The 24,777-nt window shown below is 37.8% G+C and overlaps 1 protein-coding gene across 2 annotated transcripts in view; it reads right to left on the bottom strand.

Annotated features, from left to right (window-relative positions):
• Window positions 1-24,777, bottom strand: part of slc25a21 (solute carrier family 25 member 21) — a 115,882-nt gene that overhangs the window by 27,932 nt on the left and 63,173 nt on the right. For both annotated transcript variants that reach the window (XM_077240112.1, XM_077240111.1), the window contains one exon: window positions 15,337-15,385. In XM_077240112.1, the coding sequence (XP_077096227.1) occupies window positions 15,337-15,385 (49 nt within the window). The remainder of the gene's footprint in view (window positions 1-15,336; window positions 15,386-24,777) is intronic.

Here is a 24,777-nt window from a genome sequence, read left to right as displayed (position 1 = left end):
AAGAGGTCAGCAGTAAGTCATCCAGCCGGGTGCCTGATGGGACCATAAAAGTGCCCTGGTTCCATCGGATGAGGGGGTTTACTGAGGTGAGCAGCCTTTCATATCGGCAACAGATTAACATCTTAGAGGGGTGTCCCCAGCATCCAATTTTGTAGATTCCCAAATAGCTTGTAACCCGTGCCTAAGAACCAGTTAAAAAAGAATCATAAATGAACGTCCAACACCATATTAAAGAGAAAGAAGAAAAGAGGGTCTCTGAAACGGCAGGCAGTCAAGTGAGGGAGAATGCAGGGATTGGGGCACGCAAAAGGATGGGGCACCGAACCAAAAGATTTAAGATCAGTGGAGCTTGTAAATAAATTTAAATCAGTCTTAATTAAAGGCACATGAGAGCAAGGTCAAGGAATGAAGTCGGCCTTGTACCACCAATAAATGAATTTTAATTTCTGCAGTACACTGGGATGGCCCAACTCACGCTAGCTCAGAGGTGGCAGGGCCACGGTCCGCTTTCAGCCGCCTGACTCCGCTGTTGACCTTGGGGTCACCTCATTTCCTCATGCCCCTTGCCTACCCTGCCATAAAAGCCTTGGACCAAACATCACGGCCTAGGGAGTGAAAGATAATGGGGAAGATTTGGCAGCAGAAGATGCCTCTGGATTCTCAGAAAGAGTCACACGGATTCTGAAAGAAGTTTGGAATGGAAAAGGAGCTGTAGATAAGGTAAACCTTCCTGTCTTTGAATGAGCTCTCAACCCAGAAAATTAGGAGTACACATTCAGGCATATTTGGAGACTCATATATCGAAAGAGTTCACAGACTAGAGAAGAAGAGTCAAGGGCTGATTCAGTCGGCCTTGGAGCCAGGCTCCCGGTTGTAAAGTCAACAAACAGAGGAACTGCGAAAAGCCCAAGGTTTTTGTTAAAAGATCCAGCTCTAAGACTCCGTTTTAGAGTAAACCTAGAAAGTAAAGATATACTTGCAGGTGACGATATCTGTGAGTTCATCAAAAACCTCCAATGACCTTCTGTACTCTGTTTTAATAGGACCAGAGCACCATCTTGGATAGCCAGGTGAGGGTGAAGGTAAGGCCAAAATGGAGCTTCTACGGGTGAAATGAGCACCAGGGGGTAAATAACCCTACCATCTCCACCTGACCCCAAACTCCCCATAAAATGCGAACTCTGAATGCTCTGAGAGGAAGGTAAATGAAAATAAAGAGCAGGAGAACACCTCCTCTTTGTATTTTTATAGAGAGGAGTGAAGTGTTTCAGGTCCAGGCCGAGCGATAGGGCCTTGTCCCTTGTATGAAAAGGGCCCGCACCAGGTCCGACAGGGGGGGCTGTGCCCCGCTGGAAGACAAGTTTGATGGGTTGAGGCCTAATAATGATGGTGTTAAAAAAGGCCCTGTGGGAAGGGCGGGAGGTTACTGGGTTGATCAAAAGACTTGGGTCTGATGGGTTTGCCTTTAAAGGGCCAGGCCAAACTTTTAAAAAGGTCTCTTAAATTTGCCTTGTTAAATATAGGGGTATTCCCCCAAAGAATGGAGCATGGAGTGGGAACTGCATTATTTAATTTATGACTAGAATATCAACCCTATGATAAACAAGGTCCCATAAGCTAAAAACCATCCTGCAAATGTGCCATTTATAACTTTTGCAGGACTCCCTTTTCCTTTTTACAACTGAAACTGTGTGACTGCAGTTGTGGCAGGAACATTTTTAAACGATTGGCATTTGATATTGACGTCTATGTTTCCAGTCTGGTACAATGTTAACCAAAAATTTTGTGGTAAACGCAAGGCAAAAAATTACCTGTACATTTAATAGTACATTTTTGGCAATGTATTTGCTTCAATCACTGAACGAATGAACAATTAACTGCTTTTCAATTACAAGACTAGTAGTGGAACAAATATCACTATAGCTAATCTCTTAATAATGGTATTTATTGCATTCAATTATACAGTCTTTAATTCTTAGCCATGTTAATATGTTTTCCATTTGCTGCCTCTGAACCAACAACACTTTCATCAAGAGCTGAAATGAAAGTAAAATCAGAAAAAGCGAAACACGCACGTGAGCAAGGTTTCTTTTACACACAATCAGTGGTACATAAGAGAATCCAGAAGGCAGCATTAAAAGGAAATCTATTTTTTACAGCCAGACAGTTAATTTTAATGAGCAGGATCATAAAGATGGCAGACGTCCATTGCAATGGTACGTGAGGTAAAACCTCTCTAACCTAAATGCTCCAATATGGCAGATGCCGACGTCCAATCAAACAGCAAGGACCAATGGACCGTCTGTGATCATGCTACTCATGAATATACAAACAATGCTGTGGGACTACATTAATCGGAATGTATGCAAGCAAAACATCATATACTTGAGCAGCGGGGTGAATATAAATGTAAAACCAATGAAATGCAATGCTTTTGGGAAACCACAGGAACATCTCTCTATTAAATTCTCGATAGACATACGTAGCAACTTTCCTCTGTTCTTTTGGCTTTTCAGGCTAATACCGCTGGGCCCGTGGCTGGAGGTGACCTATAAAGCTGAGCCTTTGGAGGGAAGTAGATAAAGCAGAAGAGAAAATGGAAGATGGGGCAAAGGGGAAGTGATAAAGTCATGGCGCTTGTGACACCACATGCTTCCAGGTCTCGGTCTGGGATAGGACAGCTTGGGTTTCAGCGGCACCACAGGCCAACTGGACCCACTGTGACTGGGGCCCAAGGAGGGGGGGGGGGGGGGGGGTGCATTGACGTCCTCAAGATGACGAGTTAGACATCCCACAAATGCTCCCCTCTCATAGTCTGATTTGCCCCTCAGGTTGCCAAACTCTGGCTGACCTCTTGTGAACAAACTGAGACACAACATTTTAAGAGATTCCAAGCACAAAAAAGCATTGATCAGCGATGTGTAAAGCCACAAAATTAGTTAATTATCTGCACAATTAGTTGGCTTATTGGTCCTAAGGAAGCTCTGTATAAAGATGCAGGTTTTGGGTTCAACTGTCCCAATTGGACACCTTTGTTAAGGCTTTTCCATAAAACAAATGATCTCAAACGACATCAGATAGGTGGAGTGCAACGGATGGAACAGAATGTGTTTATAAAAGTTGCACTATTTCTAGCTTGACACGCTACAATGATGCAATGGCCAAATTTGTCTAATAGTAGCAGTTTTTTAAAGTGGTTACATTTCAAAAAGTTACTGTAACAGCTTAGTATGCTAAATAAAGCACCACTACTAGAAATATAAATTATATTTTTCCACTAACATTTGTTATTATGTTAGATAAGAGAATAAAACATTCTGAAATTTATTAGTTCGTGTTCAAGGGATAGTTCACACCCAAAAACTGTAACTTCTGTCATCATTTATTTACCTCCATGTCATTCCAAACTTGTATGACTTTACATGGAACATAAAATAATATTTTGAGAAATGTCTCAGTGTTTTCATACAATGTATGTCAATGGTAACCAAAACGGTTTGATTTACCAACATGTTAACAAATATTCTTCATCATATTTCCACCTCAAGAAAAGTAAAAATACAGTCCAATTTTTTGGTAATTTTAAATAATTTTCTATATTTATGTTTCAAGTGTTTCAATGTGTTGTGTTTTTAGGGCTGAAGGAAAGGTCCTGACAGAAAATCACCTTTTCTGTTTTCCGTTTTACTCCTCTCGTACAGTGTTCTTTTGTGTTTTAAAGAGGAAAGAAAGACATACAAGTTTGGAACTACATGATGAAATGACAAAAAAAAAAAATCAATTTGGGTTGAAGTAACCCTTTAATTTACTATAGGCTACTACTTTTCATTGTTCATGTTTTAATTGATTTACATCTTGAAATTGATTAAAAATTTGGTTAATTGTTAGTTTATGTTAGTTTCATTATCTTATGTTAATATAACATTAACGTAATGTTAAAGGGGGGTTCACGATTTTGGACATCGGACCTCATTTCCAAGTTAGCCTGGGTGTTATTTATCAGTGGAGACAGTTTTCAAAAATTTTCATCCAGTCCTTCCAGTGTCATAGTTCACCGGTGCTAGGCTAGCACGAGTCAACGGTATCTACTAGCCTGCCATTAAAAACAGTTTTACCCACTCCACAGTTCACCAAAAGCAAATAAATGATAACGCCAGACTATCGATGTAAATGCCTGTTGAGAGGATAATGTTAGAAATCAAACTTCATCGCATTGCAATAGTTATACTTTGTTCCCTGTATTTATTAGCACAGTCTACAGCAGAGGCGGAGTGATGTTAAGTTACCTAGGCAACCGAGAGAGCCGGTCCACATGACGATCACGCGAGTGTATTTCCCTGCCGCTTACACTCATCACTACAGAAGCAGAGTATATCACCATGTGCCAAATCCTTCGTTTACAATCAAATGTTTCAATATCGTTGTACAAGGCTACTACTAGCTAGCTAGACGTCCCGACTGTAGTACACTTCTGTTCTGTGTTTTCTTTTCGGCGCAGTACTACTAACCGGAGCAAAGTAAACTTCCCGCCGCTGGTGAGAAACTAGTTCCTGTAAATGTAATGCGATCATTGAGATGCAAGAGTAGTTTGATTTCTAACATTATTCTCTCAACAGACATTTACATCGATAGTCTGGCGTTATCATTTATTTGCTTTTGGTGGACTGTGGAGTGGGTAAAACTGTTTTTAATGGCAGGCTAGCAGATACCGTTGACTCGTGCTAGCCTAGCACCAGCGAACTATGACACTGGAAGGACTGGATGAAATTTTTTGAAAACTGTCTCCACTGATAAATAACACCCAGGCTAACTTGGAAAGGAGGTCCGATGTCCAAAATCCTGAACCACCCCTTTAAACCTTTTTAAAGTGTTAGCGGGAATTTGTTTTTTTAATAGGCTAGTCAGTAGTTGAACAACTAGAGTCAGACTTATTGAGTGTAATTATTGAAATTGCTGGTTTACTCTTTATGATCATCTAAACAAACATCGCTGAAAACTGAAAATATCAGACTGGAAGACTGTATAATCTTTCTCAGTCTTTCTCAGCTTTGAAGTAAGGAAATGGCTGGGTGAGGAGAGACTCAGACAGCAGGAGACTGGCAGATATTACACAGACGGTCAGGACAGTCCAGAGCGAGGTCATCAAAACTGCACAGAAACAGAAACATGAGTCTCTGAATTACAACTCTGCATTTGCGGCTCTCGCCCCCTGCCTGGTAGGAACACGGCCGCTGCAAAACAAAACTCTGAAGGAGTGGGTCACATATGCTGTGAGGCGTCTGACAGACACAGGAGACAAATGAGTTTTCATCAGGCACTTTACTGCTTCTCTAAAACGGGTCATTTCAGCACACTGGGACATTTTTGTCTTTATTTAGTATGTTTGTAACATAATGCATTTGGGTGTTTGTGACAACTCCTTCAAGCAGGCCTGTTTAATACCAGGTAATAATGTGCGTTGGCAGTCACATCAGCAGGAGGTCACACCTCCGGTACTTGTTCTATGAACACATTAGTTGTGCAATTCTAGAGTCTGATGTCAAACATTTTCTGAAGGAAGTGTGACGGGAGCTTGCCTGTGCAAAAAAAAAAAAAAAAAAAATGTTGGTCTCTATATAACTCTTGTCCCTCTTTTAAATGGTTAATTCACCCAAAAATGTAACCTGTATGACTTCATTTCCTCTTTAGAACACAAAGGAAGATATTTTGTCAAATGTTTCAGTGTTTTGAAGATACTCATATATGTTTAGTTTTTTTTTTGGGGGGGGGGGGGGGGGGGTGAAACATGATATGCTAACAAAACAGGAATGTGTTTATTATGGGCATACTATATCAAGCAGCAGAAGTGTTATAAAAGCTCTACCATTACAACTATTATTATTATCACTAACAGTAGAATACCAATATACTGTAATATATTCATATGTCACGCTATCACACTCCTATCCTTTCATTGTTCCATTCTAGGAAAGTAAAAACATCCCTTACATATTTAAGCCCGCAAATGAACAGAGGGAATTTTGCTTTGGTTAAGGTATGTAAACGTTTCTCTGATGAAAATTCGTTTCATGCACAATGTGAGTAGTTTGGTGCCAAGTTTCATTCATTCAACATAAACAGAAATTTGATGTAATTTAGTCTCAGTGAACTTGAGAACACGGTCAACGAATTTTGTATTATATGATGGCAGAAATTTTGATAGGATGTCTTCACTAATTACCTCAAGCTAATCGTTACTGGTAGTATCTATACTCTTCCATAAATAATAATACAAATTACTTACACCTGATTTTCCTGTGTATTTGTTTAATATTACACCCTGGTGAAGATTTTGGCCTAAATATGTCAGTGGTATATCACTTATATAAAGCTTTTAAATTCCCTTTCTAAACAACAAATAGTAGTGCCTTGAGTTATTTTGGACTGGCTTCAGATTTCCGCTTTATAATGAAACATGCAACAACCGATGTTCTGCTGACTTCTTTCACTGGAATTGTGAGTAGTTACTGTCCGACCACTGATGTGATTTCCTGCTTCCTAAGAACAGCTAGCCCCAGTCGGATACCTGCGTTTAGTTTACGTCACCAGGGCCGTCAGCCAGGGCAGGGTAGGATTAAGAGATCACTGGAGCACAGCTGAGCGACGTGCTGCTTTACTGGGCCGGATCGGCTCTTAGTCCTCTGAGCTTTGAGCCCTGCTGTTTAAGGGCTGCTTGAGGGATTCCATCAAGAGTGCACCAGGGTTCAGCCACCAGTCGGGGGTGAAGCTTGCGGGCTCCTCTCTCAGCGTCACCCGTGTGTTGGGACAGGACAGTCATCTCTCAATGTCCTCGTCAAACATCCCTTTCCAGCCCGCCTCCCTGGCGAAACTCACTTTCAAGCATGCTGGGACCTGACGAAGGTTGTCTGATCATAGCGACTCCCATGAGGAGGTAACTCCAGGATTTCTTAATCACCAGTAGTGGACAAAACACAGTTACACGCGTGGACTGACGGCCAAGAGTCATGTTAGATCGCTCAACATGGAAAGATGCAGTGACAGGCTCAGTGCTGGTGTTTTATTTCACTGAAATAGGTCTTTAAATTTCTATTAAATATTATATTTTAATATAATATCAAAATAATATTAATTATTTATTCTAACTATAATCAATACGTAAATTAAACTTTATTTTTGAAGGTTTGAAAAGTTTGAAAAACTGTCTGCCCCCAACATTTATATTTCATCTTATTACATCTTATATTTGTTTAAATAAATAAAATATCTAATATGAAATATCGTTTAAATACATCTATACTATGTTTATAGTTAATTCATAATGTTTATCTTGAAATTAAAATATGAAAGGTTTTTCAAAATCATTGGAATTTTTTTTTGAAATGATTGATTTATGTATATATTGGTAAATATACTCATTAGGGTCAATTAATCAATAATTAAAATGGCACTTATACATATTTGTATAACATTTATATTTGAATAGTGCGATTTTAATTATTGATTAATTGACCCTAACGAGTATATCTAATTCGGTGTCGCTTCATTTTCATATCGCTTCATACAGTGCGTTAACTTACGTGTACTTACAGTGTACTTACCTAAGAAAGTACTGGGTAATATAAGGTAAGTACATGGGTTAAGGGTAGGTTTAGGGGTAGGTTCAGGGTTAGTACCTAGTTATTAACTAGTTATTACCCAGTTGTTGTAATTACTATAATAAGTACATAGTATGTACATGGGGAACAGGACTGTAAAATGAAGCGTTACTTCTAATTCCAGATGTCTAATTCCATGATATATATATGTAATATCTATATACATGTAATATTGTGTAATAATTTAAATAGCTGTATTGAAAAGTAGTTCTTTGCAAGCTATATATATATATATATATATATATATATATATATATATATATATATATATATATATATATTTCATGCAAAGAACTACTTTCCAATATAGCCATTTAAATTATTACACAATATTACAAATGAATTAGATTTCCACAGTCCTAAATCGATACAGCAAACACATATTACATTTTATATTTCAAAACAAACTTTCCTCCCCCTTTTCCGAAAAGAACAACAGCGGAGATTGTAGGAGGGGCGACAATGTGTTTGGGGTGGGGTGAGGAGGCGTAACCGGAGCTTTTCAACAAGAGCAATGCGAGCTCATTTCTGGTCTCTAATGAGTGCGGCACGGCGGCCGGCATGATGATCAGAGTCAGATGGGGTGCCCCGAGCAGCCGCCCCCTGCCGAAAGTGCCGCCTGACACCCTTTGTTACCTCCAAGTGAGCTGAGACCAGCCCATGAACCATGTAACTAGGTGGTTTCCAGGTTAATGAAAAGCTGTAACTCCAGTCTCACTGTCTCCTTAGAAGTCTAACTAACCCCCCAATCCCCCTACTTTCACCCTAGCAAGCCCCCTTTGAAAAAAACATCAACATTCCAACCAAGAAATGAGCACCGTTGAACGCAAATGAATATAAGTGGCACATAGACCTGTCCTCTTCTAAGAGACATTTATTTGTGAAGAACTGTTCACATCTGAATATTCGGCGGAGACTTATGACGGTCAGAGGAGGAGAGACCCATATTTTTGCTTTCAGCTGGAAGTGCTTGATCTTGAATATAAACATGTATGAAGAATGGTAGTAAGAGTTTAAAGTAAACATTGATTTAACCTTACAAACAACCATGGCCTTGAAATACATCCTCTTAATGTTCTCCTGATCTGCTTCCAGATGTTTGTTTGTGAGTTTGTGTGTGTGTGTGTGTGTGTGTGTGTGTGTGTGTGTGTGTGTGTGTGTGTGTGTGTGTGTGTGTGTGTGTGTGTGTGTGTGTGTGCGTGTGTGTGTGTGTGTGTGTGTGTGTGTTTGTGTGTGTGTGTGTGTGTGTGTGTGAGATCAACGGCCCCCTCAGTCGTCTAATTCCTGTCTCCACCTCTACATGGCTCCAGTACCCTCATTTGCACAGGGTAAATATGTATTCCCAAGTATACATTTTTGTCAGGTTCCACTCAGAAAAAAACCCTTTGATTCCACTAAGGCGGCTTGTTGAAAAAGAGCGAGGAAAAAAAAAAAACTGTTCTCTCCAGTTGGCATCTAATTTGGAGCAGCGGACATTAAAGCGGCAGCCAGTCACTAATAGGAGCCATTCCTGCAGCTAGCGTCAGAGAGGAGGTGTGCTGGGCATTTGTGCTTTAGCAACTCTCTGAGACCTATGCTAATAGATTTCAGCTCTACTAACCCTTCATTCTCCCAATCAGCCTGCTTTAGTGTGACTGAAAGTCCAAGAGAGAGAGAGAGAAAGAAAGAGAGAGGGAGGGAGAAAGCGGTACACAAGTAATACAACAACTAGTTAGTAGTGCCTGTTCAAAACACACAACCTCTACAGAGCTTTATTTCAAAGTTAAACAATAAAACAAAGTTTGTAGATTGGTGGATGGATAGATATGCAGATCAACAGAATGATAGAATGACAGAAAGAGAATGAGAGATAGAATAAGAGAATCACAGATTGACAATTGGTAGAATGAAAGACAGACAGAACGGAAAGATAAATATGGTCAAATGACAGACAAACAGACAGACATACAGACAGACGGACAGATAGTCAAATGACAGATAGAAAGATAGATAGATAGATAGTCAAATGACAGACAGACAGATAGATAGATAGTCAAATGACAGATAGACAGACAGACAGACGGACAGTCAGATAGTCAAATGACAGATATACAGATAGATAGATAGAGTCAAATGACAGACAGACAGGCAGACAGACAGACAGATAGATAGATAGTCAAATGACAGACAGACAGATAGATAGATAGTCAAATGACAGATATACAGATAGATAGATAGATAGAGTCAAATCACATACAGACAAGCAGACAGACAGACATCAGATAGATAGATAGATAGATAGATAGAGTCAAATGACAGACAGACAGACAGACAGATAGATAGTCAAATGACAGACAGACAGATAGACAGATAGTCAAATGACAGACAGACAGACAGAGAGATAGATAGATAGTCAAATGACAGACAGACAGATAGATAGATAGATAGATAGATAGAGTCAAATGACAGACAGACAGGCAGACAGACAGACAGATAGATTGATAGTCAAATGACAGACAGACAGATAGATAGATAGTCAAATGACAGATAGACAGACAGACAGACAGACAGACAGACAGATAGATAGATAGATAGATAGATAGATAGTCAAATGACAGATAGACAGATAGATAGAGTCAAATCACATACAGACAGACATACAGATAGATAGATAGATAGAGTCAAATGACAGACAGACAGACAGACAGACAGATAGATAGTCAAATGACAGACAGACAGACAGACAGACAGACAGATAGATAGTCAAATGACAGATAGCCAGATAGATAGATAGATAGAGTCAAATCACATACAGAGAGACAGACAGACATATAGATAGACAGATAGATAGATAGAGTCAAATGACAGACAGACAGACAGACAGATATATAGATAGATAGTCAAATGACAGATAGACAGATATATAGATAGATAGTCAAATGACAGATAGACAGACAGACAGATATATAGATAGATAGTCAAATGACAGATAGACAGATATATAGATAGATAGTCAAATGACAGATAGACAGATATATAGATAGATAGTCAAATGACAGATAGACATAATAGATAGATAGTCAAATGACAGATAGATAGATAGATAGATAGATAGATAGTCAAATGACAGATAGATAGATAGTCAAATGACAGATATATAGATAGATAGAGTCAAATGACAGACAGACATACAGACAGACAGACAGACAGACAGATAGATAGATAGTCAAATGATAGACAGACAGACAGATATATAGAAAGATAGTCAAATGACAGATAGATAGATAGATAGATAGATAGATAGACAGACAGTCAAATGACAGATAGATAGATAGATAGATATATATATAGTAGTCAAATGACAGACAGACAGACATATAGATAGATAGATAGATAGATAGATAGACAGTCAAATGACAGATAGATAGTCAAATGATAGACAGAGAGACAGATAGATAGATAGAGTCAAATGACAGACAGACAGACAGATATATAGAAAGATAGTCAAATGACAGATAGATAGATAGATAGATAGACAGTCAAATGACAGATAGATAGATAGATAGATATATATATAGTAGTCAAATGACAGATAGACAGATACCTAGATAGATAGAGTCAAATGACAGACAGACAGATAGATAGATAGATAGATAGATAGATAGATAGATAGATAGATAGATAGACAGTCAAATGACAGATAGATAGTCAAATGATAGACAGAGAGAGAGACAGACAGACAGACAGATAGATAGATAGATAGATAGATAGATAGATAGATAGATAGATAGATAGAATCAAATGACAGACAGACAGATAGACAGATAGATAGATAGTCAAATGACAGACAGACAGACAGACAGACAGACAGACAGACAGACAGACAGATATATAGATAGACAGATATATAGATAGATAGTCAAATGACAGATAGATAGATAGATAGATAGATAGATAGATAGATAGATAGATAGAATCAAATGACAGACAGACAGATAGACAGATAGATAGATAGATAGTCAAATGACAGACAGACAGACAGACAGACAGACAGATATGTAGATATATAGTCAAATGACAGATAGATAGATAGATAGATAGATAGATAGATAGATAGATAGATAGATAGATAGATAGATAGATAGATAGATAGATAGATAGATAGATAGATAGATGCAGCGGACAGAAATTGAGCAGATATCCGATTGGCTGATTCTCTCAATCTGAGCCTATGAAAAACCAGGTTACAGATGTGAGGCACACTCACATACGTTAAGCAGTTGACTGTTTGCACTCACACTAACAGAAAAACCCACAGAAAACAAATAAATAAAACCGGCACTCTTTACACAGGGCTTTTATCACTTCTTGAGGAAGAGCATTACAAAGAAAATAGAGAGTGCACTTTTAACCCTGACCCTGTGTGAGGAGAGAGCGGCCTAACTGTGGCCTTACCTGTAATAAACCCTCTACTAGCAGCACTAGATCTTAAATCACTCTACAGGACTCTAGAGTATCGAATGTCGCTTCATACAAGTGTACACACAGACACACTGCCGAAACCAAACACATGCAAATAGACACAAAGAAACACAAACAAGCCAGCTTGAAACTCTTTCTCTTTAAAGTACAAATATCTAATTATCATCTCAAAAAGTTTATTTACCAGAAAACGGTAGCGGAAAATGTGAAACTTCATAGTGCATGTGTGAGGGGTGTCATAGAGCCAGAGGTCTTGGCAGGGCACAGAAGCTGTAAAGGTTTAGTAGCGGCCCACAACCTGTTTACTCCATACTGAGCGACTCCAGTGTGAGGGAGGGCCTGATTCATTCGCTCTTTTCCTCTCTTTAACATTCCTTTTTTCCTGCATGACTGAGGGAAAGAGGCACTGCTGCCCGAAATATTCAGAATTGATTGGTATTAGGAATGAGAAATTTAAATAATTTAATGATTCTAGTTCCTGCAGGTATTCCAGGAACATTTATTTTAATAATTAAAGGGACAATGTGTAGTTTTTAATGTATTTTATTATCTAAAATCAATATTTTTATTCATAAATATGTCCTCAATGGTGTACAAATACCTCTGCCAATGATATCTCTTATCCTCGTCAATGGAGAATTTATTATCTTTATATACATGTGACGGGTAGGTCCACGGAGGCTTCCATGTCGTTCCGACATCTTGAAAAACTATAATAGCAGAGAGGGACAAAAAGTACTAGGCCAACGCGTTTTCGTTCAGAGCCAGCATCACGTGACTGAAAGCAGCAGAAACGGAGGAGCAGAGCAGTGAAAGGCGCTTCACGGCCCCGGCAAGTTTAAGGGGGCTTTCACACTGGCAGTTTAGTTCGGAACGGGGCACGGTTCGCATGAAAAATCGCTAATGTGAACCCTGTCATGGGACCCGGGTGCGCACTGGGGTACCGAACCCGAGACTACCTGGAGGAGGTGGTCTGAGTTCGGTTGCTCCCGAACCGTGCTGCGATTCGCGTGTATGTGAAAACTACACGGACTCGGGTGCGCACTTGTTCAGGAAGTAAAGTATCCTGCGCATGCGTTTTAGTCGACTATGATGTATTTAGTTAAATAAAACACACGTAAGGGATGAAGATTTACCCTGGATACGAGCAAGAGTGAGTCTGCAGTGTATTCGCGCATAATGCGTGCAATCAGGGCAACAAATTAATGGAAATCCACTGTCTCCTCAAAAGAGTCCATTTGCAAGCAGTGGAAAAACAGCTTATGCGAAACACACACACACACACACACACAGTTAACCTGGGTTGTTTACTCAGCTATGAATAATGGCACCAAATTAATAAAAAACACAATATATTGACCCGCGTCGTGTTTTCTATAATGCGCCGTGCACGTTTGCAATGACGTAAGATGCACGCAAACGCACCAGAGTTCGATAGAATCAAGTTGAGTGTGAAACCAGACCAACGCTGCGGGGGGCGCCGGGAACAAACGCGCTCGGGCTCGGACCGCAGCAAACGAGCCCAGTGGAAAAGCCCCCTAAAAGGCTGCATTGCACTGTTATTTTTAATGATGGACCATACATATGCCGTGCCACAGGAGAAGAAATCCTCGTTGCCAAAAAAAGTCCAAAATTGAACGTAAAAGGAAATGTTCAACGCTATTAGAAGACATCCTGTCATAGCTTTTTGGTACATAACAGCTACCGTAGATGCAACACGCATTTGAAAAAGCGAGGCGCTGGAGAGCACAATTCGTTTGAATGCTAAATACAATTTCACCGCTAGATGGGAGAAATTCCTACACAATGTCCCTTTAAGAAATATTTTATTGGGGAAAAATGTGATTAGGTTGCCAAAAAAATATAATTTAAATTCAAACCAATTCTAAAATACAGTGATTTTTTTAAATATATTCATAGTTATTTTTTTTTACATTATTATTATTAGTGCATAAATACAATCCAATAACTGGCCATAACTAAATATTAAACAACAACATTAAAACAAAATTTATTTTCATAAAATACTCCAAACAAACGCATAATGTTGTTGTGACATGAACAGCCAGTAAGGAACCCCAAATTGAACTCATTAGAGTCATTAGTTCATAATTCAGATTATACTGTAGGTTTATGATTCACATTTACAGGACCGACTCATTAACGCCATTCATTCGGGATTCAGACTACACTGGTCACACGACATATAAATTCAAAAGAGGTGTTGCAGTGTCACTGAAAAAGTGTTTAACCCCTTAAAGCCTGACATATGAAATCTTTTTTTTATTTTTTGTTTTGTATGATATGAAATAGTGAGAATATTGCGCTCACACTGGAGGAGGGAGAGCAAACAGAGCAATATATTCAGTGCAGTTGCTGAATACAAAAAGTGTTTTTGTTTGTAACACTACATACATATTGTAAATATATAGTCAGATGATTTTTAAATGCTTATTTATATGATCAAAGCTCTGTAGTTTTAATTGTGGAGGGCAAAACATATTATAGTGCACTGCAATGATGATTGAGAGAATTTTTTCTTGTAATTGCATCATATTTGAATCTATAAAATGATGTGTGGATAATCAAGTAAACCCAAGTTGTCACAGGCCAGGAAATGTTTATTTTGAAACAATATAAAAGTTATACTTATGTTTACTTTATGAAAATCATTAAAGATTTTTACAGCAAAAATATATACCAGATTTTTAGAACTATGCCAAAAGTATAATTACTTTACTAACAAATTATGAACAATCAATCAGAGGGGAAGAGGCATGAAGTAGATTGTGTGCAACAAGTTTTGATCATGCTGATAATTTACAGGCCATAGACATTCCTGTATAAAATATTAGGCTTCTTAAGGTTAAGAAAACTGTCATTGTATGTAGTAGAATGATCGTGCAAGAGTCGTTAATGGAAACTAACACGATTTAGTGCCGTTTTGTTAGTGCAACCTTGGTTCACAACTCACAATTGGTATTGACATACAGTTTCAGAACCACATCAAAACAATGGATGTAATCAAGTTAAATAATGAGGTAAGTATGTGAGCAATTTCAGAACATTAAAAAGTATTACTTAAACATTATGGGAGAATGAGTAAATGATGCATTTAATTTTCCACAGAAATATTACGCTACTGCCAGAGAATTCCTAGTCCGGTATTAAGAACAGAAAGGAATGAAAGACAATTACATGATGAATTATTATTTTTTACCTGGTCTTCATAACATCCAATGGGTGCATCAAGCAAATCTCCACTAGACCTACAGAGGACAAAAATCACAAGTAATTATAACACTGCCCTGCTAAACCGACATAAATCAGTCATTAAAACAGGACACGAGCACAACTGAACATGTTATTATTCGCTCACAGGCCATTAAGCTGTCATTACCAAATGCCAAGCTTTCTTTCCTTCTCTTCTACTCTCTCTTGTCATATTTCACGGAGCCTTTTAAGAAATATTTCAGTATAATCCGATTTCATTCAAGACCATTCAAGCCTTATTGCATTGTACTGCATAATCATCCCAAACACAGCTTCATTTCAAACACTTCAGGATCCTGCCAAGCGCAAAGTCTCTCGAGACCTAATCCACAAATATTTCACCACATTAAAATGGTGATGTATTATACACCACGATCCATATATTTGTAAATACAAATAAAAAGACAGATGTTTGTGTGATTCTAGTCACCGTCTGTCTGGGTGCGTGTGTGGTTAGCGTGTCTGTAGAGGGTTTTCCCCTCAAAAATCCCTGTGTAACAGTCCCCTGAACTCACATCCGACAGGAGCTGCTCGGCCAGAAGCCACATTCGTCACTCTGATCTTGTTTTTGTCTCCTTGCCACTCCACTGCAACTGACAAGCGTGCGGTAAGGGATCTGGCAACAAAATGGCCTCCATGCAGAGATGTGGGACGTTGCGCTCGCCTGGCCTGCAAGTCATTACCATCATCCATTTTATTTCGGTTTCAATGTGCTGATGGACATAAAATCCCAAAGTATTTTCGAATCCTATTTTATCTGGACCGGCCCACAGCAAGGCTGCCGTAATGGCCTTCCTAATGCCAGGATTATATGCACTCCAGCCATGACAGAAAGGCTGAGGGCTGTTTAACATGCTGAATACAGGTGATTTCACACCGCAGAACATGGCGAAGACTTTGTATGTTGTTACCACACAGATTGGGTTGTATTTAACAGAGACAGTGAACAACAGCTGAAACCTTATCTGTGTTGGGCAACAAGTTATGTAAATAGTTAACAGCACGATTCAGTAACTGTTGTGTGCTACACAGTTCATAGAATAATTTTTTTTTAATTCAAGGTAGCTGTAAATAAACATATTGATGGGGTGTCTGACCAGTGCAATTTGTCGCAAAACAAAAAATTATTGTTGATTTAACTTTAAAAAAGGTTTACTTGGTTGCCTTAAAATTTTGAGTTCATTGAAATTAAACATTTAAGTTAATACAACGAGGGAGATTGGTTTAATAAATAGAAACTCAAAATATTATGTTATCTGAACCACATTTATTATCTACGTAAGATGTAAGATATAAAGTTGTGATTACAAATCATGTACAACGTGATCTTAGAGGCACTTTTGCACAATTATGCATTTCTATCTCAACTCTCAGCTCCGTTTGGACGTTTACTTTAATGGTTTCCCTCACAGATTCCTCTTTGTGTACACAGCTGTTGAGAAATATGGTCCTATTCTAATTTCTTCCATTAAAAGTATTGTCCATAATAAACAAGACAATCCCTCCTTGGGGATTTTCCAGGAAAGTAATAATCAAGAGAAATTGAGGAAGAGGAATTGCAGTCCACCATTATGACTTAGCAAAAGACATACAAAGGTGATAGAAACAGGTCTTTTTGCATGTTACCTGTCAGGAAATGAGAGAGTCTTTTGAACAGAGAATGTGGCATATTCATAAACAAATCCTAGCAGTAGGACATGCTGAGGTGGTGTGATTCATCTCAGGTCAGATATGAGTTTGTGGAAGATGCATCAGTCGAAATTAGGCCTGTCATAGTTTCCCTGTCGCCCAAGGCGTTATAACGCAATAACGTTTATCATTAATTAATCACCACTGCCAGGGAATCACAGGGGAAAATAGTGTTACGCATATGTTTTCCATTTCAGCACTCTATCCACCCTGAGGAAATAAAAGAGAAAGAGGCCTGGGAGAGTCATCTCAGCCGCGAGACAGCTGGAGGAATAGACCCATCTTAGATATGAGCGGTAAAGTCATGTAAAGGGATGTTAAAATTTAAAATTCCATACAACTTGATAAACATTTTCATTTCCGTGAATTAATTACAGTCATTTTATCAAGTAGAACATGGTCCAGCAACAGCTGTCACAATAACATTCAGTTCAGTTTGTCTTATTTTCATTTTTATGGACTTTTAATTTGCTCATCATTGTTTCCTTTGTTCTAGTTTCCCGCCAGTCATTAGTTGCCAGAGACATTAATTTAACGAACACCTGTCTGTATGAACCATGTGTATTTAAGCCCTACAGTTTTTTCAGTTTTGTTGCCTTTCTTCTGTGGATTACCTTGGGTTTTTTCTTATAGAATACATACCTTTTGTTATTTGAATCATTTTGGAGTCTTTTCATCTTCTTTGAACTTTAAAGCGTGACAACAGCATTGTTATCAAGCTATTACTTGCCTCAGATTTTAGAGGTAGTTTATTGTTCATAATTGAATTGAGCATGCGTTTCAAATTTCAATTTAATTACTGATTTTTAAATTAATTTGTGGAAGGACATAGAATGAAAAACTCTTCAAATTGGAATTTAAACAGTAAATAAATATATAAAAAAATTCAACTAGAATAGGAAGCTATGTATAAATAAACTTTGAATGTTTGACAAAGCTATGTTTGAAAGTAGGTTTTAGACAAACAGATTGATTGCTTGAAATGCAACCTATTTGTTAAATACAAATAAGTATAAATGTATATTAAGCATACATTTCAAACCAAGGTAAAATAACCAAGGTAACCAAGGTAAAATTAAATTTTTTATTTATTTATTTATTTTTTATTTTATTTAGAAAGCACTATTCCAACAACGGTTAGTTGTACCAAAGTGCTATACAAAAAAATATACAGAATAAAACACAAAACCAACACCACACTAAAATCACATAATAAAACATATATGCACAAGAGCTCATCCCTCTACACCTAATTAGGACATATGGAATAGGTGAAATTTCAAAAGACTTTTAAAAGAGCCTATAGTCGGAGCGAGCCTAATATAAAGTGGTAGCGTATTCCATAGCTTTGGGGCAGCTACTGCAAAGGCCCTATCACCCCGTTGCTTGTATTTTGTGCGTGGTACAAACAGCACAATTCCTTTCTCAGGAGATCTTAATGATTTAGAGGGCTTATGGACCTCAAGAAGTTCAGAAAGATATGATGGAGCTAGTCCATTCAAGCACTTATAGGCATAGACTAGCATTTTAAAATCCACTCTATCTCGAATGGTCAACCAGCCCAGGGAGGCCAGAACAGGAGAGATATGATCATATTTACGGGTCCCTGTCAATAGTCTGGCTGCAGCACGTGTACTGCTTGCAGCCGACGTAAAGATGCTTGGGAGACTCCAGTGTATAATGAATTACAATAATCCAGTCTTGAAAACACAAAAGCATGGATCAACATCTCTAGGTCTTTTTTAGTTAAAAACGGCTTCACCTTTGCCACAAGTCTTAAATGAAAGAAAGCAGATTTCACCATTGAGTTTATCTGTTTTCAAACTTTAGGAAGGAATCCAACATTACCCCAAGATCTTTTACCACTGATGTACAATAGGGGTACAGTGCACCTAAAATAGGAAGATCACTCAGAGCAGGACCTCCTAACCAGACAAGCTCAGTTTTGCTTTCATTTAAGTATAAAAAATTATTTGACAATCAGATTTTTACCTCCTGTAAGCAGACTTTAAGGGAATCCAATGATGATTCAGGGTTTTTACTCATAGGCAAATAAATTTGCATATCATCTGCAAAGAAGTGAAAGGAGATACCATACTTGCGAAAAATAGACCCTAGTGGTAACATGTATAGGGCAAATAACATTGGCGCAAGAATGGATCCCTGCAGAACACCACAGTCCAATGAAGTAAATGACGAAAATGTATGTCCTAGATTAACTGAAAATCTTCTGTTTGTCAAAAATGACCTAAACCATTTTAATGCAATATCATGGATGCCTACCACATTTTCAAGGCGCGAAATTAAGACCCCATGGTCTATAGTATCAAAAGCTGAAGTAAGATCTAATAGTAACATAACAACAGAATGGCCAGAATCCCTAAATAAAAATATATCATTTAAGACTTTTAGGAGGGCAGATTCTGTACTATGTTTGTTTTTAAAGCCAGATTGAAACCGTTCAAGTGCCACATTTTGGTCCAAAAAACTGCATTTGGTTAAAAACCGATTTCTCTAGAATTTTTGCTAAAAATGGCAACTTAGAAATTTGACGAAAATTAGACAAGAGCTCTTGTCCTAAATTTGGCTTTTTAAGAAGTGGCTGAACAACAGCATGTTTCAATGAAAGGGGCACCGTACCGGTAGACAAACTTGTGTTTATAATAGAAGGAAAACTAGGCCCAACAATATCAAATGTTTTTTTTTAAACCAAGAAGGAATCCTATCACCAGGGTAGGGTCGCACCAGCCGTTCGTAAGTTCTTTCTTAAATTGGAACGTAAAGTCCACACTAGAGGCTTAGTAACTACTAGCTAGTTTGTAACTAACACTGTACTATATTCCGTTGCACCATTTGTTCGTAAAGTAGAACGTAGCTAGTAGGTCGTAAGCTCTCCGTAAAGTAATGCGTAGTCGCATATTATGACGTTTAGCCTCGATGAACCAGTAGCAGCCTTCAAATACGTGAGCAGAAGTTGTGGTGAATTGCCGTGAATTTCAGTTTATCCTTCATTCTAACAACTTTTACCTCAGGTTACTAACGGTAAAAATAAGTTTCCATTAAATACGATACTTGATCATAACTTAAGTGTTTTTATATGTAAATAACATTCAGAAACTGTATTTGAAATGAAATAAGCATCAATAAATAAATATTGATACAAAAAACATAAGATATTAGTACGTTTATGGATTATGACTGATATTTGACATGCACAACATGGACTGATGCACACAGCGGCGCTGTTTAGGACGGGTTGGTGTTAAAGAGCCGCTAACAAAGTTATCTTTTCACATACTGTTCTCTCTCTTAAAATGTAAGCGAGTGTAAATGTCAGCATTATCATATATGTCTAAAGAATTTAAGTCTGTCAGGTAAAAGAAGAGCTTATTGATGCAGTTCAGTCTGTCTGATATTTTATTCCAACCGTTACTCCTGATCGGAGGCTGCCGTAAATATTTAGTTGGAACGTAGAGTTAAGTTTAAACTAAGTTTAATGGTGCAACGTAAAAATATTTAGTAGTTCGTAAGTTGTAACTTAGTTCCCATTTACGTCAAAACTAGGCTAAGTTGTAACTTACGCACAGCTGGTGCAACCGGCCCCAGGACAGTTTGAGGGTTTCATCCGACCCACAATATCTGTTAATGTGGCAAGGGATAATGGTTCAAAGTATGTGAGGTAGTCAGAGCACAGCGTAACGACCAGTGCATCTTCTTGATTAAGCTTAACAATGTCAGACCTAATATTCTTAATCTTATCACAGAAGTAGTTTTGAAAAATTTCACATAGTTCAAAAGATTCCTCAATAAGACCACTTCTTAGGGGAGTTTATAACAGATTTTACAGTGTTGAATAAAAACTTTGGATTATGATGATTGTGAGCAATGGCATCAGCCAAAAATTAATTTTTCTCTTCTATTACTAAGCTTTGATAGGTGAACAAAGATTGTTTGAAAATTTCTAAAGACACTTGAAGACCATCCTTTTTCCATCTTCTCTCCGCCTTTCTACAATCCCGCCTGGAGGCCCGAGTTGCTTCATTAAACCAGGGCTGGGGTTTAGATCTGACAGAGATCATTCTAATAGGGGCAACACTGTCCAAAATGTCGGCGCATGTAGAAAAATATTGAGAAGCTTCTCTACATCCCACTGCGATGGCGGATTCTCCAACATTAAGGTTAATGGGGCTCTAATATACAGATTTGAAAAAAGGTCACCAGTTGATTAATATACCTAGACATTCTCGAGGGAGCATTCAAGTTCTCTTTTTCATAATTAAGAGAAAGTTCAAATGTGACGGATTTATGATCTGAGAATGCCACATCTTCCAAAATAACATTCAGAATTGACAAATTAACACCATTTTCCGGAATGCCAGTAACTGTTGAATTTCTCCTACTTCCAGTAATTCCAATTTAAATCCTGGTGGGTGTGGCCAATTCAATTAAAACTCCAACTGATGAATAAATAGGAAGACATTTTTTACAGGAATATTAGCAGGGTTCAGTACAAGTTAAGCTCAACTGACAGCACTTGTGGCATAATATTACCGCTAATTAATTTCCATTTGTCCTTCCTTTTCTCTTAAAAAAAAAGAACGAAAACTAATACAGTGAGGCAGTTACAATGGGGTCAAACCACAAATGTTAAAATAGATTTTAGCGTTGGATTTAAAAAAAATATTCTGTTGTTGACAAATGTTTTTATTTTTTTTTTATTTTTCTTAAGCGATAAGCAATAAACAAACTTTGTTGCCATGACAACAAAACAACTAAAACACCTAAAACAACCATACAAATGACAGAGCTGATTTTACATCAAGTTTTAGCAGAATAATTAATGTAGGCCTATGTGCATTCACATTTCTTCTTTTAAATTCTCCAGAAATGTGTGCCATTTACAGCTATTGTAACACACCATTTTTTTATTAAGAAAATGAGGGACCAGTAGAAATTATTTTCTGTGATAATCAACATTATGCCACAAGTGCAGTTGACTGAGATGAATTTGTACTGAACCCAGAATATTCTATTAATTTCAGAATTTTCTGAACCCTCCCGGGTTGTTATTTTTTATTTTTTTGATAGGAATGTTCTTTCAGGACCAACAAAAGTTGAGGTAAACGTGGAGTGCGCCTGGACCCGTGTGAACCCTGCTGCTGCTCCGGACTGTACAAGAGGGGCTCGTAGAGGATCAAAGGTAGGAAGCAGTGAGTAGTTGAGCAAGCCTGTCACTCATTTGAGTCTAATGAACTCCATGTTTAGCGGAAAAGAAAAGAACACCCTAGTTAAGCAGCAACACTTAAGAGTTATCGTCTAAGAGCTTCCAAAGAGGGGAAAATGCACAAAGAAGGTGAGAGGGCCAAAGAATAAACCACATCCATCGTTACCATATTCCATATGGGGGAATTAAGGGAGCCAAGAGATGGAGGGACTGAAAGAAAACGTTAAGGCGGATGCAGTCTGTGCTCTTGAAATAAGAAAGCCACTAAATGAAGAAGTTACATTATGGTGATGTTGTTGGCCAAGAACGTATTGGTAGAAATGGGGACCATGAAGGGAACAGGACTGTCGTCAGTAGCTTACTCATTGGACCCAGAGGAGAGATGATCCACCCAATAAACACATTTGTCCCTGGTTCTGTGAATTTTAACGACGACCCAGGATGGGAACAAGATATGTTTTTTTGTAAAAGTCGAGGGTTGGTTAGTAGCCTATTAATTGAAAATATCATTTGCTCTCGATATCGAACTTTTAAAGATCATTGTTTTACTCTTTGCCAGTGTTTTCTGCACCGCTGAATCTATTGTCTGAAGTCAAAGGATCCATATTTTACCACAGTATGCTGTCCGAATGTATAGTCTAATGAGATAAAAAGGTAAAATATAAAATATGAAAAGATAAAATATGAAAACATATTTTTTATGTTGAATTGTTTGACTGAATATAAAGTTATGGTATACGCGCGCACACACACACACACACACACACAAACACACACACACACACACACACACACACACACACACACACACACACACACACACACACACACACACACACACACACACACACACACACACACACACACACACACACACACACACACACACACACACACACACACACACACGTTATATATATATGTTACACATACTTGTTTGTGTGTATATACACATAAACTGAATATATTTTTATATACACACAATGTTACATTCCCAGTAAAATTTGGAGAGAATCAAATGTAAGCAAAATGCACATCATAAATTAATACTTTAATAAGCTGAAATTGAATCAAATCCCATAAAAACAAATTATCAGGAAATGTGTAAACAAATAAATAAATAAAAATTATTATAACAAAATAGGAAATGTGTTTTGTAGTTTTATTAAATCAAACTATAAATAAAAATCGTTTTTGTTGATTAAAATAAAGCCAATATAAAAAATGAATATTACATGAAAAACGCTATTATATATTATATATATTGTCTTAGCAACGAACTGAAATAAAATAAGCGGAAGAACTAAAATTACTTAAAACAAATAAATCAAATTACTAAAACTTAAACTAAAATAAAAATAAAAATACTGAAAATATAAAAATAAAAATGAAATGAATACTAAAAATAGTATATAAATAATACAAAAAAGTCCTATGGATAAAGTTAAACTCAGCAGTTTCTACTTTCTTCTGTGTTCCTACTTCATTTCAAGGTTCAATAATGGGGTATAAGAACAGAATAAGAGCGCTCTGCCATGTGTGGTGGTTGTGGAGGAGGGCATGTGTTCACGATTTGCATGTTTTCCTTGACAGCTGAATACAAATGAACAAACTCGTATGATGAGCACGCCACTATGCAGATGCAAGGGATTAGACACCTTATTAGATCTGAAGCCAGGCATAGCTTCATGATTGAGGAATATTTACGGAATTCAATTGGATAGAAAAGATGATCCAGGTTTGTATACAGTACTTCCTGATGAAGGAATTATCTGCTCCAGTATCTACCTGAAATAGCAATGCAAATGACAACCTTTAAATGCAACCACAGAATCGATATGATCAGCTAAACACAACAACGTCTACGTTTCTGGTAATCCATCAAGAGGAGCATAATCAAACATGATCACAGAGCTCAAAATTCTCTGTATTGAGTTGCACTATGGGATTACTGTAGCTGTCGGCACATGCTACTGTTTGATCATGTGCTTTAAGTGCAGTGGAGAGTGGAGAAAGTGGAGAAATAAAAAGTCTCTCTCTGAACCCCAATGTAAAATTGTCATTTAGTCAAAGTTCAGGCAGAAATTGACCTGCCATCTGGTTGGTGTTTAAGGCTTAGTTCCGCCTTAGTGAGTGATATATCATTGAGTTCCATTATTTGCAGTGTCTTTTGTATCTGAATGACAATAGCACTGACAGCTTCTGTCAACTGAGGCGTCTACACCCGCAGTTACATGCGAGAGAACAGCCACTCGCGCACTGAAACAGACTGACAAAGAGAGGCCATTGCCCTCAAGACGCTTTCTCAAATTACACTCTATGAAACAAATGCATGTTTGTGAGTTTATCATTGGTGACATTATCTATTTTAACAATATGCCTATTTCATGATGAACTTCTTTTTTCATACGTGGAAAGTCGGACGTAAGGCTTTCCCAAATGAAGAACTGTATAGACCTTATGCGCCAGAGAAAC

Source organism: Siphateles boraxobius, unplaced genomic scaffold (genome assembly GCF_051911475.1).
Source record: "Siphateles boraxobius isolate OS27281-9 unplaced genomic scaffold, OSU_SipBor_1 22, whole genome shotgun sequence".
NCBI classification, from domain to species: Eukaryota; Metazoa; Chordata; class Actinopteri; order Cypriniformes; family Leuciscidae; genus Siphateles; species Siphateles boraxobius.
Note: the sequence above shows the minus strand (reverse complement) of the source record. Positions and strands in the feature narration are given on the sequence as shown.